Below are 19,512 nucleotides of genomic sequence, written 5' to 3'. Positions count from 1 at the left end.
TGCCCTCCTTGCTGGCATTCGAATGAGAAAGTAAACATTGAACCCAAGATTGGGGGGTTTGGAGGGCGGGAGGGGGAAAGGGTGGGAGAGAGAGCCTGCCTGGGGGCCAACTGGCCTCGCGAGGGTCCACGTGGGAGACAGCGCCCCCAGGCTGCTGGGGAAGGAACAGGCCCGGAGGCCGGGCACCTTGCAGTGTTCTGAGGCCAAAGCCACTGGCTTGGCCTCCCCACCTCTCTGCAGCACCAGGCGCCCAGGAGGGGGGCCCTAGAAGGAATATGGGTCCCTCCCCCCGTTCCAGCCCAGCCCAGCCCAGCCCAGCCCACCCCAGGGTCTTGCTCTGCGGTTCTGTCTTCACATCTGAGCATCCACGTCTTTTTCTCTGAGTGAGAAGACACGAGAACATAGCAGCATTCGTGGGGGCAGATGGGGGGGGTCCATGAGGACGATGATGGGGGACAGGACCAGGGGGTGGCTGGGGACGGACACCCGCTCTCGGAGGGGAAGCCGTTCCGGTGCGGGGGTCCCCCGGGGTAACGTGGGGTGGGGGACAGCACCTGAAGTGGGGCGGGCCTAATTGAGTGTCCCCCGGCAGTTCTCAGAGCCGCACAGGCAGGGGATCTTGACGTCCTCGATGGGGAACTTGTAGTCGTAGGTGATCTCCTCGTTGACGCTGATGTGTTGCTTGGAGTAGATGACGATCTTCTTCTGCGACTCCACCGTGATCACCTTGGCGTAGCAGTTGGGCTGTGGGGTGGGCAGAGGGGCGGCGCCAGGGTGAGGCCCCAACCCCGGGCACTCCGACCCCCGCCTGCCCCTCAAGCGCCAGCCTGGACCCCACCACAGACTCCAGGGAGGGTTGGGGACGAGCCTGGGCCAGGCCAGGCCAGGCTGGATGGAGGCTTTGGTGCCGCAGTGAAAAAGCAACTGGAGTTGTTGGAGGCGGTGGCTGAGAGGCACATCGGGGCCACCAAGCCAAGGGGGGAGCTCTGGGCCACCAAGCCCAGGCCTGAACCTCTGGGCATCATGCAGGTGCCGAGCTAGGGGCCCTAAGTACAACCTCCGACACCTACTTGGGTTTTGTTTATCTTGGGGTGGCCACATCTGGCAGTATTCAGGACTCACTCCTGCTCTATGCTCAGGAATCAATTCTAATGAAGTTCGGGAAACCCTCTGGGGTGCCGGGGTCGAAACCCGGGTCAGCCACGTGGAGGGCAAGTGCCTTCCCTGCTGTGCAGCCCACTAGATTTTATTTACTTTGGGGATCTTGTCTTTAGTTTCTCAGTCACGTCCAAAAGTGCTTAGGGCGAGGGCCGGAGCGATAGCACAGCAGTAGGGCATTTGCCCTGCATGCAGCCGACCTGGGATATCCCACATGGTCCCCTGTGCCTGCCAGGAGTGATTTCTGAGCACAGAGCCAGGAGTCATCCCTGAGTGCCACCAAGTGTGGCCCAAAAACAGTAACAAAAACAAAAGTACTTGGGGGATCATGTGGAACCCCAGGCCTCGAACCACAGATGCTCTGGCCCCACTCTGCCCCTCTGATCCCCTGCTGCCTCTCAGAAAGTTTCACTCTGCTCCCCGGCCTGCAGACTTGGGGCCCTTCGCCCCAAGAGCCTACTCCTTGATCACCCACTTTGGTCTTTCCAAACACACACACACACACACACACACACACACACACACACACACACACATATTTGGTCTTTCCAAACACACACACACACACACACACACACACACACACACACACACACACACACACACACACACACACACACACGACTGCCACACTGGCTGCATCCTACCTCTCTGGGCCACCACAGCCAACAACAAGGGGCATGTGCCAGCCAGGACAGCTGTATGGGAAACAGCCGCAGGCCTGCTGGGCTGCTTCACCAAGGAAAGATGGGGCTGCTTCCCAGGGGAAAGCTCGATGTACCTTTTGGACGCCCAGCCCGACCTCCCCCCCACCCCCCGATTTCCAACAGGGCTTCCCAACTCACATTGCAGCTGTGGTTGATGAAGCGCGCAAAGTTGCCACACTTGGTGGCGTCGATGATGGTGTCGTGGTCCACCCGGAACATGTAGCTGCTGCCAATGCCTTCGTCCTCGTAACGCTTCTCCCGCATGTCCGCGATCACCTGCAGGGGACAAGGCGGCGGTTTGGGGCCGGGCCTGGTCCGGGCCAGCTCTGACCTGCCCAGCCGCTGGGACGCCTACCTGGCGGATGTTCTGGCCCACGTACTCGATGACCATCTCGTCGGCTGCGATGGGCTCCATGGCGAACAGGCCCCAGTCGTGGATGTGGCTTTTGCAGAACTTGAGCTTTTTCTTGCGGAACTGTGGGAGCCGAGAAGGGGTGAGCGAGAGAGCGAGAGCCCTGGCCACGGGCCCTGCCGCTCCCTCTCCCCCAAGTACTACACCCCAGGCCGCACCTTGAGCTGGTTGAACTTGAGCAGGTCGCTGTCACAGCTGCCAGTGAAGGAGGACAGCAGGCGGCGCTGCTCCGAGCGCCTCTCAGACCCGGCCCGCGTAGACGCATGGGGCTGTGCAGGGATGCTCATGCCCTGCGGGACAGGATGCGGGGTCAGGGGGTGCAGCCCCGCCATGGCAAGGTTCTTGCTCTCGGCCATGTCTTGCCACTAAGTGTTCCTTGCCTCCCTGTCCTGTCCATCTGCAAATGCCACTTACTTCCTCCAGCGGAAGAGCCGATTCCCTGCTCCACGGCTCCAGGCCCCCCAAAACATCTGCACAGCCCAGAGAGGAGGGAGGGGGTGACGGCACAGTTCCCCTGGCCCTCCCATGGCCCCAAACTGCCCACACATTTGATTTGTTTCTGTTTTGGGCCACACCCAGCAATGCTCAGGACTGACTTCTGGTTGACTCTGGGCTTGGAATTCACTCCTGACAAACAAAGGGGGGACCGACCATATGGGATGCCAGGGATCAAACCCAACCAGCCGTGTGTGTGTGTGTGTGTGTGTGTGTGTGTGTGTGTGTGTGTGTGTGTGACATCTGGAACCCAGGGTGTGGGATCAAACCCAACCAGCCGTGTGTGTGTGTGTGTGTGTGTGTGTGTGTGTGTGTGTGTGACATCTGGAACCCAGGGTGTGGGATCAAACCCAACCAGCCGTGTGTGTGTGTGTGTGTGTGTGTGTGTGTGTGTGTGACATCTGGAACCCAGGGTGTGGGATCAAACCCAACCAGCCGTGTGTGTGTGTGTGTGTGTGTGTGTGTGTGTGACATCTGGAACCCAGGGTGTGTGTGTGTGTATCCACACATCAGGAACCCAGGATCCACTTCTATTGCTGACACCTCCTATTTCTGTTGCAGTCACGGACCCTGGCATCCCTGTTGCAAGCTCTTGCTTGGCTGATGCTGGCCACACACTCGGATGGGACCCATAGAGGGCAATGAGCTGAATGCCAATCCTCACTTCCAAAGACTCCTGAAATGAAGGCTTCCCCCCTTCCCACCCTTTCCTCTTTTCCCTTTCTTCCCCATTTCTCTCTTCCTCCCTGGCTTTCTTCTTCCTTCCCCCTCCTCTTCCTCCCTTCCGGGCCAGCTGGGCCATACCTGGGTATCTGCAGGGGGCTCTTCGGTGCTGGCGCGGCTGCTGTTGAGGTACCTGAGCTTATCCTTCTTGTCGATGGTATAGAAACCCTCGCTGCGGGCACAGCCCGTCACGTGCTCCCTGATGCCGTCCTCCCGCTTCTTCCTCTTAGCCGAGGAAAGGCTGGTGGGTAAGTATGAGTCAAGGGCCACATGGACGTTCTGGGGCCAACCTATCCTGTACCCCGGACTGCGAAAGTATGCTCCACCAAATGCACCCTTCTGCCCCACCCCCCAACGCCAGCCCAGCTCCTCTTCTCAAGCAAAGCCACACCACCCCAAAGTCAGGCTGGCCCTCAGGTAGGAGCACCCAGCTCTGTGCCCCTGGATCTTGTTTGAGTTTTCTTGTTTTTTTGGGCACCAACTGATAGTGCTCAGGGGTAACTCCTGGTAGGCTTGGGGGTTGGGACATTATGGGATGACAGAGATTGAACACATGGACCAGCTGACTGCAAGGCAAGTTGCTCTTCTCACTGTGCTCTCGCTCTCTCTCTGGCCTTGGAGGGCCTTTACAGGTGGCATTCTGCCTCGGTTTCTCCATCTGCCAGTGGCAAAACCATGGCTCCTCCCTCAGGGTCCTGTGTGCTCCAGTCAGCACCAAGTTTCTCCCACCACGTGACTGCGGCAGCTATACAATGGCCCCAGGTTGGGGTGTTGTGACCAGAGAAAACTTGACCCTGAGCCGGCAGCTGAGCCTCCCTGAGCCTGGCTCCTCCCTAAGATCTCACAACCAGCGACCCTACTGTGCTATCAAGAGACTCAACTAGGGGCCGGGCGGTGGCGCTGAAGGTAAGGTGCCTGCCTTACAAGCGCTAGCCAAGGAACGGACAGCGGTTCGATCCCCCGGCGTCCCATATGGTTCCCCCAAGCCAGGGGCGATTTCTGAGCACATAGCCAGGAGTAACCCCTGAGCGTCAAACGGGTGTGGCCCAAAAACCAAAAAAAAAAAAAAAAAAAAAGAGACTCAACTAAACTCAGCGCAGGGGATGTGACTGGGGGGAGGCGGGCAGAGGGCCCCCCCCACGACCGTGTGGCAGGATATAGGGGTGGTACACCCAGAGCGTGTCGTTGAGCCAGTCCATGCCGTTGTCCTGCTGCAACAGGCGCTCGTAGGTGACGCACAGAAAGCGGATGTCCTCGTCGTCGATGCCACCATTCCAGATGTCGTAGAGGATGGTCATCTCCTCGAACTCCGTGCGCGGCCGGAACAAGGGCTGCGGTGGCGAGAGCTCGGGCGAGGCGGGGGCCACGGCCAGGTCCTCGGGCCGCTTCTTGAGGGGCCGAGCAGGCCGCCCCTTGGCCAGTTCCAGCAGCTCCTCGGTGGTCTCGTCCCGTCCTCGGGGCCCAGGCGGGATGGCCTCGGATGGCCACTGGTTCTCCAGTTCCTTGAAGGGCAGCTTGGTGGTCGGTGCCAGGGGAGGCAGCGGGGGCGGCGGGGGCTGGGGGGGCAAGGGCAGCGGGGGGGCGGGGATCCCCGTGTTCCGGAAGTCCAAGGTAACTGTCCGAGGGTCGTGGGTGCTGGGGAAGACTGGAGCCTGAGGCTGGCCTGGCAGGAGCAGGAGGTCCCGGCCCAGGGCAGTGCCCCCAGGTGGCCGTACCAGGGACCCATCCAAGGACAGGCCAGCGGGTGGTGATCGCCGAGGCCGGCCCGGCTTCCTCTTCATGGGGGGTGGGCAGGGAGCCAGGGAGGCAGGCAGCAGCGGGGGCAGCTGGCCCGGGGGCCGAGTCGGAGCCCGCAGGACTGGCAGTGCCAGGGGCAGAGGCAGGGGCAGGGGTAGAGGCAGGGGCAGGCCGGCATCCAGGAGCACGGGAGAAGCCAGCGGCCCAGCACGCTCGTCCCGCCGGCCTGCCGGGAGGGGGCACACGGGCAGGAGCAGGGGGCCTCCAGGCTCGGGGAAGGTGGGCGTGAAGCTGAAGTCCCGGCCTGGAGTCCTGGGGAGGCCCCCGCTGCTTAAGCTGGGTGATGGGGCAGGGTAGGAGAAGGGGCTGCCAGGCACCTGGGGGGAGCTCAGGGACAGGCCGCTGCTGCCCCCCGACAGTGGGGGGTCCCCACCGGGTGTCGCAGGTACTGTCTCCGTGCTCTGCGACTTGGCCAGTAGGCCAGGAGTCCTCGGGGGCTGGTCATCGGGGGGAAGATCCAATGGGACGGGAGGGGGCTCTGGGGTCTCAGGCTCTGGCGGGGGGCTGGGCGGCCGGAGGGGTGGCAGCGGTGGCTGCAGGGATCCGGAGCACAGCACAGGAGGTTCGGGCACGACTTCCAGGACAATCTCTGCAGAGAGACAGGCCAGTACCACCTCAGTCCCTGCCCTACCTCTTAGGTAGGGCCAGCTGGTCTACGACTCTATACCCAAAGAGACCCCGGGACACAAGCCAGCCACAACCAGTCTGGTGAGTGGCAGAGGAGGGGGACAACGGTCCCTGACCAGACGCACCCCAGAGAATAATCCAGACAAGGGTACAGGGTGGGGACCCGCAGGTTGCCTTTTTCCCTATTCATCTCTCAGCACTCGGCTGGCGGCCCGCTGAGGACACATGAGCTGAGAACAGAGATTGTGGGTCCGGGCCATGTGCTCAGTGTGTATGAGGGAATGTGTGAGTACGTGTGGGTGTGTCTTTGTGTATCAGCATGTGGCTATGAGTGTTGAGTCTGTATGAGTGTTTGTGGATCAGTGTGTGTCTAACGGAATGTGAATTTGGAGTGTGTTTACATATGGATGAACATGTGTCTGAGGGAGTTGCATGAGTAAGTGTGGGTATGTGTGTGTTTGTGTGTGTGTGTGTGTGTATGATTAAGGGAGGCCACATACCAGTGGGGATCACTAGAAGTGCACTTCGGCCCCCAACTCTGGAAATGTCTTATGGGCCAGTGGGCCGAGGGGAAGGAGCCAGACGAGGGCAGTGGTGTTTGGGGAGCTGAGCCCTGGCACCAGGTCACCCCCACCCCATGCCAGGACCCCCTGGACTGGGCTGCACGCCAGCACCCCTCCCCTGTGCCCGGCATTACCTGGAGTGGGCTCCGGAGACAGGGTGGGCTGGGCCTCCATCTCTTTGGGTGGGGGCTCGGGGGTCCTTAGCCTAGTTCCCTCTTGGCTCAGGCCCAGCTCCGAAGGGGGCTCCTGGTACCCAGCCACCTCTTTGGTGCCTGGGGGCATCGGGGGCTCCTCCAGCCTGGGGCTCTGGCCCTCAGGGACTCCGTCCTCCACCTCAATGTCCACCTCCTCCTCCTCTTCTTCCTCCTCCTCCTTCGCATCCCCAGGCTCCAGCACTGGGGCCCCCACCACGGCCATGTCCTCAACGTCCTCCCGGGGAGCAGTGGGGGCCTTGCTCTCCTCCTCCTCCTCCTCCTCTTCCTCCTCCTCCACTTCTTCCTCCTCCACGGCTTCCTCCTCCTCCTCCTCCTCCTCTTCCTTCTCTGCCTCGGCCTCTTCCACCATGTCCAGCTCCTCTTCATCCTCAGATGACGAGGACGACGACGACTCGGAACTGGACTCATACTCGGACGTGTCGGAGCTTTCGCTGGAGGAGCTGGCGCCAGTCTTGGAGCTGATGACACTCAGTGCCTCTTCTGGGAAGGACAGAGAAACACATGTCACCCCTGCGCCTAGCCCAGGTGCCCTCCACCCCCGAGCGTCATCCGTCTGAGACATGGTCCCTCTGAGCCTGCCAGGAGAGATTTCAGAGTGCAGAGCCAGGAGTAACCAGAGAGCCTCTGGATATGGCCCAAAACCAAAAAATAAAATAAATTACTCCTGGGGCTGGCGAGATAGCATGGAGTTAGGGCATTTGCCTTGCATGCAGAAGGACAGTGGTTCAAATCCCGGCATCCCATATGGTCCCCTGAGCCTGCCAGGAGTGATTTCTGAGCGTAGAGCCGGGAGTGGCCCCTGAGCGCTGCCGGGTGTGACCCAAAAAAACAAAACAAAAAAAATTACTCCTGGTAGGCTCAGCATCCAGGAATGCTGGCAATCAAACTCGGGTAGGCTACGTGCAAGGCAAATGCCTTCCTCATGGTGCTATCACTCCAGCTCCTCTTTCAATAATTTTTTTTTTCTGGGGTGTTAACACTAGCATGCAGTGCTGGGGATATACCCAACCCTGAGGTTACCCAGGAGGTCATTTCTGGCCATGTTCAGCAATCAAAGCATCTGGCTTAGCCCACTAAGTTGTCTTTGGCACCAAACCAGCCATTTTCAAGTGCCCCGTTCTGTGGCTCTTGACGCATCTGCTAGGTCTCCTCCTGTCCTAGCACTCCCTGCCCTGGCCCCCAGTAACTGAGACATGTCCTGGACAAACTGTGCGGCGCGCACGCACACACACATACACACACACCGCACACACATGGCAACGGGCCTGGGCACATGTGAGCAAGTCTCACCTCCCAGTCCCCCCACTCCCGCGGCCACTCACCTCCAGCTGAGGTCCCATCTCCCTTCTCGGTCGCCTCCATTATGGCTATGTCCTGGTCCTCGTGCTCAGACTCGGCTTGGTCATCGTCGCTGTCTTCGTCTTCGTCCTGGGAATGGTGAGGCAGAGGATGAGCCCTGGGGTCTCACACACACACACCCCCCATCAGTCCGAGCCCCCGTACCCCTAACCCTGGCTGCCCTGCATTTTGCACCTTGTCTGATGTGGAAGAGGTGGAGCTCTTACTCCTGGCACTCCTCTCCTCCTCCTCCTCTTCTTCCTCTTCCACAGCCTCCTCTTCCTCTTCCTCCTCCTCCTCCTCCTCGGTGCTTCCTCGCTCCTCCTTGTCGGAGGCCGAGGACGAGGGGGAGGCCGAGGATGAGCTAGAGGACGAGGACGCCGAGGAGGCCGAGGACACGGACAGAGACTCCTTCTCATCTTCCTCCCCGCCGCTGTCCAGCTCCAGGGGCCGAGCGGGCCGTCGCCGGACCATGCTCTTGGGGTCACGCTTGGCCAGCTCGCCAGGGGGGTCAGCCACGTCCCGGTCCCGCTCACGCTCCGACTCTAGGAGGGAGACTAAGGGGTCACAGGATGTGGGGGGCTTCCCACCGCATTCCCCCTGCAGGGAGCCCCAGACCACAAACCTTCATCTTCCTCATCCACTGAGGTAGAGGGCCGTAGGCGTTTCTGGTCACCAGCCGAGGCCGAGTCAGGAGGTTCCTTCCTCTTGACTTTGAAGGAGGGCAGGCGGATGGCACCCCGCAGGCCGATGCCCAGGCCCAGGCCCTCGTAGCCTAAGCCCTCACCCTTGCCCCAGGATTCCAGCAGGCTCGAGGCGAGGCGGTCCTTGGGCTTCGGCCTGTCCTCGTCCTTGTGGTCACCCGACTTCACCGGAGTCAGCGAGGCCTATAGAGTGGGGGGGACAGTTGCATGATTAGCAGGGCGCTGGCCGAGACATTGCCTGCGTGGCTCCGAGTTGGGTGTTGGGGCTGAGGCTCGGGGAGGAGAACCCCACCTTTGCTGAACGCTCCTTCTTGGCCCACCACTCGTCGAAGGCCCGGAAGGCCACCACCTCCACCATCTTGCGGTTCAGGTCACGCTTCATGATGGCCTTCAGCTCCTTGAGCACCACCAGCAGGACCCCGTCCACCGTGGCCTTGTGGGGATCCTCCTGCCGTGGGACGTAGCCCGGCGGTGGCACAGATGGGTCGAACTTGGGCAGGGGGGGCCAGGGCTGGCCACGGCTAGGGCCGGCCGCATTGCTCAAGCTGAAGGGGCCGCGGTAGGGGGGCAGGTTGACAAATTGAAGCCCAGCCGCCATGAAAGGGGGATAGGGACAGGCACCGTGGCCCGTCATCAGCCGGCTGAGCATCTGTGTTTGCATCTGGAAGGACATGGGCATCCCCCCCCACTGGCCTCCCAGCACATGGCTCATGTCCACTTGCATGACGGGGAACAGGCCTGGGGGGAACGGCGGCAGCGGTGGCAGGATGGGCGGTGGCGGGACGCCCGGAGGTGCTGGCAAGGGCGGTGGGGGCACAGTCACAGCCGGGTGAGCCGGGGGTGGTGGCGGCGGCGGCGGTGGCAGAGGGGGTGGCATAGGGAAGCCTGGCTGCGGTGGTGGCGGAGGCGGTGGTGGCGGCAGGGGCGGGAATCCCGGCGGAGGTGGCAGCGGTAGGGTCGCGGCCAGCACAGATTGGGCAGTCACGGACCCAGCCCCCGGGGTCACCACCATGGGCTTGGGGCAGTCAGCGCTGGTGATGGGGGCTGATGGCATCTCATCGTCTGAGATCTCCATGTCTTCGCCCGAGGACTGCTGGCCCTGTGGGGACAGAGAGCCAGTGAGGGGTGACCGGGGAAGGGAGGCTGTCACTTCCCACAGGTGCACTGTGCGCCGGTTACCATGCCCAGGAAAGGGCCAGGGCCAGGTGAGGCGGGAGATGCCTCGTCTCTAGGGAGGAAAGGGGGAGAGGCGAGAAGTACATTGTGGGGTTTGCAGACAGGGAGATAATGTACTAAGTTCCGTCTATCTCAGCTCATGTCCAGCCGTACTTTGCTAGCTGGATATCAGAGACCCCCATCGCCTCCATGTCTCTGGAGAAGAAACTGGGGCGCTGAGCTCCAGCAAGCTAGCTGAGCAGCCGGACCTGAACCGAGACCTGTGCCTCTAGTCGGGCTGCCTTCCTGTCTCAGGGGACAGAGGCTCCAGGCATGTCTGAGGGCAGTGTCCTTGGTCTCCCCAGGCCAGTGAGGAGGGAACAGGAGGGTGGTAGGACAGTGTTCGTGGGGTGCCAGGGACAGAGAACTGTTGGCGGGCTAGTGGGGGCCCTCTGCGAAGGGTGAGAGATCAGAGGTGACAGTGAGGAAAGAAGAGGAAGGAAAGCCCAGGAGACTAGCTAGGAAGCTCGGGATATGACTGGGTCATTTCCTCAGAGTTCCCTTCATCCTCTGGAGCTCATCAAAAGGGAACGGGCCCAAGTTCAATCCCCAGCATCCCATAGGGTCCCCCAAGCCTGCCAAGAGCAATTTCTGAGCCCAGAGCCAGGAGTAACCCCTGAACGCTGCGGGTGTGGTCCCAAAACAGAACAAACAACAAACAACAAAAAAGGGGTCCACCGGTCACATCACCAAATAAGGGACCAGCACACGGAGGGTTAAGTAGGAGCACAGCCACAAGCCAATCACAGAGCTATGGGATCACTGAGCACACTCCGCCCCAGGCCAGCTCGGCCCTCCCACCCAGGGGCGGGGAGAGAGGGGAGGAGGGCGGAGGGAGGAGCAGGGGGATGGATCCCTGCGACCCTGCCAGGGCTCTGAAGACCTCAGCCAAGCTGTGTGGGGTGAGGTGAAGTGGCCTCTCTGGTCCCATTTCACAGACCCCAAAACTGAGGGAGGCCCCAGAGGCACAGAGGCTTCGCCAGGGCCACTCAGAGCTGAGGCTCGCGGTTCAAGTTTCAATCAATGCCTGAACTGATGGGCCCTGAACGGGTGAGCTCAGGCCTCACTCAGTGAAGCTTTATTTCCCCCCTCCAGGCTCCCTAGACTCCCCCCAAGTGCTCTTCCCAGGGCCTGGGGACCTGAACCCTGCTCTCAGGGTCCGAGAGTCCAGGGCACATCTCCAGGACCAGACCCAGGGATCCCAGGTGCTGTTCTCCCGGTGACCAGGAGGGGGTGCCCGCGGGCCAGCCTGAGCCCAGCCAGTTCTTGGGGCTCTCCTCAGTTCCCTCAAACTATCCCAGCCCTCTGACTACTCTCTCCAGCCAGGACATCTGCAGCCCCCACCCAATCCCAGACCGACCCCTCACCCCGTCCTCCAGGACACCTGGCATCAGAAATCACTGACCTCCAGGAAGTACTTGCCCCCACCCCTGGCCCTCCACGTGCTGTTTCCTGTTTCTCTGAGGCAGCAGGAGGGGACCCTGCTCCCCAAGGCCTGCAGGACACCCTGAGGTTCCCTCGAAGCCCCATAGGGAACCCACAGGCTCCAACTCAAAAAAGCCAGGTGGGAAGACCCATCCTGCACCCCACCCATCAGCAGTGGGTCCCCAACCTGCCTTCTGGCTGCTGTCACCCGTGAGGGCTGGTCCAAGGAAAGACACAGCAGGCAGGGCCCTGTGCTGTCTCCCACTAGCTCCCCTTCTTCCTCAAGCACCCTCCTAAAACTTGCCCCTAGGTCACAGAGCACTCTGACGGGCCAGGATCATACCAGAAGAAGGGGGAAGGTGTCCAGAATCACCGCTCCACCCCAGGGCCTCTTGAGTTCAGAAGAATCCTCCCCAAGCAGCCCCCATTGGGAGCCTATCTCCTCCCTGAACCCCCTCTCTGGCCAGCAGAGCTGGAGACTGCATCGAGTCTCCACGGATGGGCAACTCGCCCAGGACCTGGCAGCAAACCTGCTCCCCATCAAACACATCGGCTTCTCCATGGTCCCCCTCTTGGATGTAGGGTCCTCTGAGTGCCTCCGGCTCTCCTGGATGGAAAGCTTTTCATGACTGAGAGGGGAAGCTACAAAGATGGGGGACAGGCATTTGCCTGCACGTGGCCGACACAGATAGGCCTAGGTTTCAATCCCCAGCATCCCATAGGGTTCCCTGACCTGCCAGGAGCGACTTCTGAACGCAGAGCCAGGGTTATGTCCCCAAAGCAAACCAAAAAGACATACAGACAGGCAGGGCCCAAGGGGTTGGTACCTCATCCATCTTCTCAGAGGTTGGGGTCCTGTCTCTGGCCAGGTCCAAGGCCACCTCTGCCGCCTGACCCAGAACACCCGGCAGGGTCCGGGCCGGCCCAGGTCTCGCTCGTCGCGTCGACATCCGAGTCCGAGTCGGCAGGGGCGTGGGGGCTGATGTCCCTCCAGGCCGGTGCTGGACGGGCGCGACGAGGGTGGCGAGAGCCCACGAGAAGCCGGGCTGGGCCACGTTGGCGCCGAAGGGGGCGAGCGGGGGAGAGCTGGAGAGATGAGGAGGAGATGGGGCTCCCCTCCATGCGCAAGCCTCAGGGTCCGAGTCGTGCTCCCGGAGGAAGGGCAGCTTGGTGCGCTGCTCCTTGAGCAGCATCTCGATGCGCGAGTCCAGGCTGTCGTGCGCCTTCTCGGGCCCAGGAGAGGAGGACTCGAGCGAGTGGGCGTGCCAGGGCTGTCGCAGGGCTTCCGGGGCTCCAGCCAAAGGTGGTGCCGGCCGCCCAGCTCCATGCAGTTGGCCCTCGGGTGGCAACGGTGGGGGGCCCGGGGGTGTTCCCCGGCTTTCTCCGTAGCTAGCGGCTCAGCCTCGGGGGCAGCGGTGGGGGAGCCGGGGCTCTGCGGAACCTCCCCCGCTGTCCCGGACCCAAAGGTCGGGGTAGGGAGGGCTCTCGGGGGGGCGGAGGGTAGGGCGGCACGGGAGTCTGGTATTGTGGCGAGAAGGCCGACTTGAAGGGCACGCCAGTGGCTGGGGCACAGGGGCCGGTGGCGGGGTGTGGCGAAGTGGCCGAGTCTGGTGGCTGGGTCTTTGAACGGGGCGCCCCGCCTGCAGCTGACCGCCCCGAATGGGAGGTCCCCAGGACCCCGGTAGGCCACCCGAGGCCCCTGCCCCTGGCCGGAACGCCCCCCCGAGGAGCCAGCACGTAGTGATGCTCATGGCGGCGGTTGTAAGCGTTCCGTGAACTTGCTCTCGTGGCGCCGGGCCTTGAAGGTGTTGGAGGGGTCCTTGGCCGAAGAGGTAGGAGGGTGTGGGCTGCCTGCTGGAGTAGCTGGAACTCCTGGGAGAAGGGTGGTGCCCAGGCGCGTATGAGAGCGGGGTGCCCTGTCCGTAAGGAGTTGGGGTGTCCAAGCGGCGGCTGGGAGTAGGCCCGTGTCCTGGTAGAAGGGCGTCCCCCCCGCTGGTGGGGGTTGACAGCAGACGAGCCTGAGCCCACCCGCCTGTAGATAAGGCCCCCGTCCTTGAGGCGCTTGAGAGCATCGGAGAGCTGGGAAGAGAGTGGGGGGAAGAGTGGAGTCCACTGCAGGAGCTGCAAGCCCACAGGGTCCTGTTCTGTTCCAGGCCTGCGACAGGCAGCAAGGAAGAGGTGGGGGCTCACCCACCTGTCTCTAATCACTGAGCAGCCAATTATACTGCAAGACATTCTATAGTCTGGGGTTGAGAGCGACTAATGACAGGGGGGTAAAGTGCTCTTCTGTATGTGACTAACACCCAACACCCCATAGGGTTCCCCAAGTCTGCCAGGAGCGATTTCTGAGTGCAAAGCCTGGAGTAACCCTTGAGTACTGCCAGGTGTGACCCAAAAAACAAAAAAGAAAGAGAAGGAAGGAGGGAGGGAGGAAGGAAGGAAGAAGGAAGGAAGGAAGTAGGAAGGAAGGAAGTAGAAGGAAGGAAGGAAGGAAGGAAGGGAGAGAAGGGAGGAAGGAAGGAAGGGAAGAAGGAAGGAAGGGAAGAAGGGAGGGAAGAAACGGGAGGAAGGAGGGAGGAAGAGGAAGAGAAGGAGAAAAAGAAAAGGAAGGAAAGAGAGGAAGGAGAAAAAAGAAAAAGGTGGAAGGAAGGAAAAATAAAAGGCAAGGAAGGCAGGCAGGAGGGAATGGAGGGAAGGAGGGAAGAAAAAGAGAGGCAGAGCAGAAGGAGGGAGGGATAAATAGAGGAAAGGAGGAAGAAAGTTAGTTTATTGGCTTCCTGAGATCCCCAGAAGAGAGAAGATCCAGCATCCAGGCAGGAAGAGGGCTTTTTCATTCGGGCCCAGGGTCCTTTCAAGCAGGAGCAAAAACTGTTGAGTGCAGGAACTGGTAGACCAGACCCTGTTTCCTCCACACCAACCCCTGCGGCCAGGTGAAAGTGGGTGCTGGGTGAAATACCTCCTGAGCTGGGAAAGACACTTGGGGGGGTGAGGAGTGCTGGGAGCATCTGGGGAGGACTCAGTCTTGCTGGCTAGATTCTGGGGGTCCAGTGGAGGGGTGCAGGGTGAGACTTTCTAGTTCCAGGGAACAGCGGCAGGTGGGGGGGGGGGCGCCTCTCCTGCCCTGGTGCCTGAGGTTGGAACTGGGGACAGAGCTGGGGGTGCCGGGGCCGAGGGAGATCTACCCACCTGCAAGGTCTCGTTCACAAGGGGGGGGACACAGCATCCAGCTCACCCACCGGGAGGGTCTGGGGCGTATAGCGGCCGGTGACCAGCAGCTCATAGAACCGCATACGTGTCTCCCCTGTGAGGGGGGCAAGATGGGGGCCCCGTGAGAGTGGGACCGGGTGCCCATACACCATTGGTAGTCTTGTGCCCAAGCCCCCAGCCTGACCACGCCCTCTACTCCTCCTTCCTGCGTCTGAGATTCAAAATGTATTCCCCAAATGCCGGGAATTCCCCCAAGACCAAAATACTGACACTCCTGCTCCTCCACTCCCCCCCCCCCAACAAAATCCTTTTCTGCCACCTGGGCCCTTGGTGGCACCCAAAGTAACCAATCGTGAGGTCTTCCCACTGGGAGCAAGGAGCTGCGGGAGGGAGGAAGTGGAGAGAGAGGAGCCCCAGGTGGTCGCTGAGCGGCCACAGGTCCAGCACCCCTGGAAGAGACCCTCCTCCTTCCTTCCTTCCTCCCTCCACTGCTACAGTGGCCCATTAGCTGCATGAATATGCAAAGAAGGAAGCCCGTTCCTGGAACTCTTGGGCTCTGCAGCCGCCACTTCTGCTCTTGCTAGAAATGCAAGAAGCTTCTTTTTTTGCGTTTGTTTTTTTTTTATTTTAGAAACTAAGTTTCTAAAAGGGGGAGATGACTGGTGCACAGAGTGAGCGAGCCCTCTCCAGTGATTCTCATAACAATTCCAGCCTACAACTCCCCCCATAGAAGCAGGCGGAACTAGTCCCATGCATGGCCCCCCAACACACACACACACACACACACACTAGTCCCATGCATGGCCCCCCAACACACACACACACACACACACACACACGCACGCACACGCGCGAGAAACTTGGAAGGAGACTTGAGCTTATAAACTACTACTGGGTGAGTGTAGGGCCACCTTGAGTCCCTCTGAAACATGAAAGTGAGTCCCCCCCCCCATTTAGAAGTCCCAGGGGGCCTTGAAGACGATGCACACCAGGCCAGGTTGAAGTCACATTAAAGCCAAACGAAAGGAGGGTCTGACTTGAGCCCTAGCTGCCCCAGACCCTGAGCTTACACCCCTTCTCTCAGGCTGACAGGCACAGGCCACCACCACCACCACCACCCCGCCCGCTAGGGCCCCCCAACATCACCACAGGGTCTGCCCAAGTGACCGAGGGCCAGAGGTGGCGGGGTGTCAGACCAGGCACTCGCTCACACGAGGAACTTCCCTAGAGACCACAGGCCCAGTGTGGGGACGCCCTCCAGCCTCCCCAGCCTTCCCAGTGGGCGGGAACAGCCCGAGCTGGGTTCCCAGGCTCGGGAGGCGCTGCTGTCTCTTTAAGAGAGGAGGGGAGGTGGCCGAGGGAGCCATCCAGCTCCCCAGAGCTGAACCTTCTCAATGAAGCCACACTCCGGGACCCTTGGAGCTGGGGGATCTCCTCTCTTTTCAGCTAGAGCTATCTTGGGGGGCCGCCCTCTGCCACCACCCCACTCCCCAGTCAACCAACCCAGCCACTTGCCTTCCTTCCCTCGATGCAGCTGGGGCAACACTAGGGACTGTCTCTAACCCCCCCCCAGGCCACCAGGGCTCCCAGTGAGGGGCCCAAAGGGGGTGCCGGCGGTGGGGTAAGCCTCTGGGGGGGTTCCCCAGAGGTGTAGTGGCCAAGGACAGGCACATTTGGTAAATTACAGCCCTGTCTCCTAGCAACAGACAACACACTTCGCGACACGTGACTGCCTAGGGAGGACACACACACACACACACACACACACACACACAGGGGTTAGGGGGGCGTCCAAGGAAGAGAGGGGAGGGAAGGGCACCCCGAGAAGTGAGGGAGCAGGCGGGCAAGGCCTCACCTTTGGTGTCCAGTTCCACGTGGATAATGTTGCCCATGACAGAGGTGCTGTGCAAGTGCTGCACGGCCTCCTTGGCCCCCCGCACCGTGGCGAACACCACCTTGGCGATGCCCAGGTGCTTCTTGGTCTTGGGGTTGTAGAGAATCTCCACCTCTTCCACCTCCCCATACTTCTTGCACATGTCCCTCAGGAAGTTCTCGCGGACGTTGTCGTTGAGCTTGGCAAATGTCACCTGCTTCGGAGGCACCGGGCCCACGTAGAACTCGTCGATCTGGCGGCAGGGGCCAGGGAAGGGAGTTGTTTTCCAGTATTTTTTTCTGACGGGGAAACACCCCCCCCCCACACACACACACCGCTCCCCACTCACATGCTCCAGTGGAAGACAAAAGAAGATTTAAATGAAAATTAATTTGGGGGAAGGAAAGAAAAAGACAGGCAGGCGGGCCCGGGAAGCAGAGGATGAAATCGTTTGGAACGTGGAAGTCCTCAGGCTTCGCAAGGGAAGGGGAGAGGAAGCAGTTTCTCTTTCGGCACCCTCGGGGGCCCTGGGCGACCCGAAAGGGAAAGTCGCCCTTTCCTAAAGGGCCCCGAAAGGTGAAGGGGGCGGGTCCCAGGCCAAGCCCCCAGGCGGGCAGGGGCAGGAGCAGGGGCTGGGGCAGGGCAAGGACCACCAGGCCGGGAAGAGGAGAGCCTGGGGGCCCGCTGGGGGCTTTGAGGGGGTCAGGGTCGACAGCTCCCCAGCCCAAACTTCCTGGAGTGGGGGGTGCATCCTGGTCCTGGTCCTGGCGGGAACCTGGCGGGGCCGGGCCGGGCTGGGCCAACTGGACTGGACTGACGTTATTTTGGAACTCGGGCAGTGTGGGGGGGAGGCGGAGGGAGGGCGCGGAGAAGGGGCCTCGGGAGGGGAGGATCCTACCTTGAATTTGGGCACCGACAGCTCCAGCTCCTTGTTTTTGGTCCAGATGCCCACGACCCGCGGATCCTCCACGATCTCCACGGGGCGGTTGCTGGACATCTGCGTGCGGGGAGGAGAGCGTGTGCGGGTGGGTGGGGGGCGCAGTGGGGGTCAGGTTAGATTCGGGGGGGACCAGGGGTGCCAGGGGCAGGGCCAGGCCCAGACCCCAAACCCAGACAGGACCCCCACCCACCCAGCCAGCCAGCCAGCCAGCCAGCCTTGTGAAGGAAGGGGGCACTTGTCAAACTCGGGCCTGGGCCAACGAGGCTGACAGTTGGCCGGGACGGGCTGTGTGTGTGTGTGCGCGCGCGCGCGTGTGTGTGTCTGGGGCAGCGGGTGGCTTTCCCCGGCCGGGCCGCTCACCGCCAGGCTGAAGTGCTGCCCATCGTAGCGGTACAGCTTGTGGTGGCCCTTCTTGAGGGCCGGGTCGATCATCAACTTGTAACTCCTCCAGTGGTGGTTCCTCCTCTCGCCCGAGGGGCCGGGCTGCGGCGGGGGCGGCTGCTGGTGGGGGTGGGGGGGGGGTGTCCTCCATGCCGTTAGCCCAACCTGGAGGGGAGAGAGGGAAGGCGGCAAGCGGCCGGTCAGTCGGTCGGTCGGTCGGTCGGTCGGTCGGCCGGCCAGCCGGCTGTGGGCCCGACGCACGGACACGGCACGGACGCACACACAAACACCCAACACCCAGCAATGCCCCATGCGGGGGGCCCTTCCCGCCTAGCCGTGCGCCCCCAAACCCAGACCCCCAAAGCAGCCAGCCGAGCCGGGGCCCCTCGAAGATTCCAAGGGATCGGGGTCCCGGGGCGCACGGTTGGGGGGAAGGAAGGGAAGGACGCGGGCTCCGGCCATGGTGCGCGGCGCGGCGCGGCCCGGCCCGGCCCGGCTCGGCTCGGCCCGGCGTGGCGTGGCTGGCTCGGGCAGGCGGGCAGGCGGGCGGGCGGGCTCGGGGCTCGCTCGCTCGCGGCAGGCCCGGCCCGGCCCGGCTGGGCTCAACTCGGCTCGGCTCGGCTCGCCCGCCCGTCCGCCCGGCCCGGCCTCTTACATCCCCGCCGGGCGCCGGCCTCCCCGCGCCGCCAGCCAGTACATGGTGTCCCCCGCGGGAGCCGGGGCCGGGGCGGCCGGGGCCGGGGCTGCTGCTCCTGCCGCTGCCGCTGCTGCTGGCCGGGAGGAGGCGGCTGGCGGCGGAGCCTCGGCTCCCAGAAGCCGCACATCCCACAATACACCGCCAAGGAGCCCGGCCCGACGCTCACCCTCCTCCTCGCCGCCGCCTCCTCCTCCTCCTCCTCCTCTTCCTCCGCCTCCTCCTCCTCCTGCCCCTGCTCCCGCCGCTCGCTCGCTCCCTCCCGGCGGCGGCGGCAGCTGCGCCGCCAAAGCCCCGGGCCCCAGCGGCCGGCCCCCCGCCCCGCGCCCGCGCGCGCCCTGCGCTCCCTCCCCGGGGGAAGCCGGGCCTTGCGCGGCTCCCTCCTGCTGGGACTCACCCAGGTGGGCCGGGGGGCCGGGGGCAGGCAGGGCGGGCCGCGCCGGCTGGGGGACATGGCTGGGCTGCGGCCCAGGGGGGTCTCTGCCTCTGCCTCTGCCCGCGTCGGCCTCCCGCGCCCTCAGCCCGGGCGCCCCGACCTGGCCATCGCGGCCCCTGCCCTGGCGCCCCGACGTGCCGCTGCCCAGCCGCCTGGGCCGAGGGGGACGCAGGCGGCACGGTGGGCGGCCTGGCTGGGGCTGGGGCTTGGGGCCTTTCCCTCGCTGCTGCTGCTGCTGCTGCCGGAGACGGGGTGGACGCGTGTCCCTGTGTGTACAGTGTGGCTGCCCAGTGCTTGGGTGGACGCGGGGAGCCCGCAGGAGGCTGGTGGCACTAGGGGAGGGCGGAGGCAAGTCGACTGACTGACTGTGGCTGCAAGGCCGAGTCGCTTGCAATCGAGGTTTCGGGGCTGCAGCTTCCTCCCGGGCCCGGGCCGCCGCCTCCTCCCCGCCAGAGGGGCCGGAGCGGCAGAGGAGCCGGGCAGAGGCCGGCCAGGCCCACTGGCAGCCGGGCTAGCCATGGCCCCGAGCTGGCCAGTCCTTCCTTCCTCGGGGAGGAGAGGGGATGCAAGCCTGGCCAGGCCCCAAGGGCTGACGGAGGGAG

General features: G+C 62.7%; 1 protein-coding gene across 1 annotated transcript; it reads right to left on the bottom strand.

Moving 5' to 3' along the window:
- Positions 1 to 503: 503 nt before the first annotated feature.
- Positions 504 to 19,429, bottom strand: SETD1B (SET domain containing 1B, histone lysine methyltransferase). The gene is given in 29 exon segments (XM_049768196.1): positions 504 to 744; positions 2,004 to 2,141; positions 2,221 to 2,340; positions 2,436 to 2,567; positions 3,577 to 3,743; positions 4,655 to 5,881; positions 6,617 to 7,177; positions 8,020 to 8,125; positions 8,231 to 8,580; positions 8,661 to 8,922; positions 9,032 to 9,838; positions 12,207 to 12,313; positions 12,352 to 12,415; positions 12,417 to 12,458; positions 12,460 to 12,507; positions 12,510 to 12,632; positions 12,635 to 12,781; positions 12,784 to 13,146; positions 13,148 to 13,198; positions 13,200 to 13,331; positions 13,333 to 13,458; positions 14,566 to 14,589; positions 14,592 to 14,680; positions 16,442 to 16,712; positions 17,358 to 17,456; positions 17,760 to 17,945; positions 18,436 to 18,581; positions 18,872 to 19,148; positions 19,277 to 19,429. Coding segments are annotated over 29 exon segments (6,492 nt in total). The 3' UTR covers positions 504 to 570.
- Positions 19,430 to 19,512: the final 83 nt, after the last annotated feature.

The sequence above is a fragment of the Suncus etruscus genome, chromosome 2 (assembly GCF_024139225.1).
Source record: "Suncus etruscus isolate mSunEtr1 chromosome 2, mSunEtr1.pri.cur, whole genome shotgun sequence".
Classification (NCBI taxonomy): Eukaryota; Metazoa; Chordata; class Mammalia; order Eulipotyphla; family Soricidae; genus Suncus; species Suncus etruscus.
This window is presented reverse-complemented; position numbering and strand designations above follow the sequence as displayed.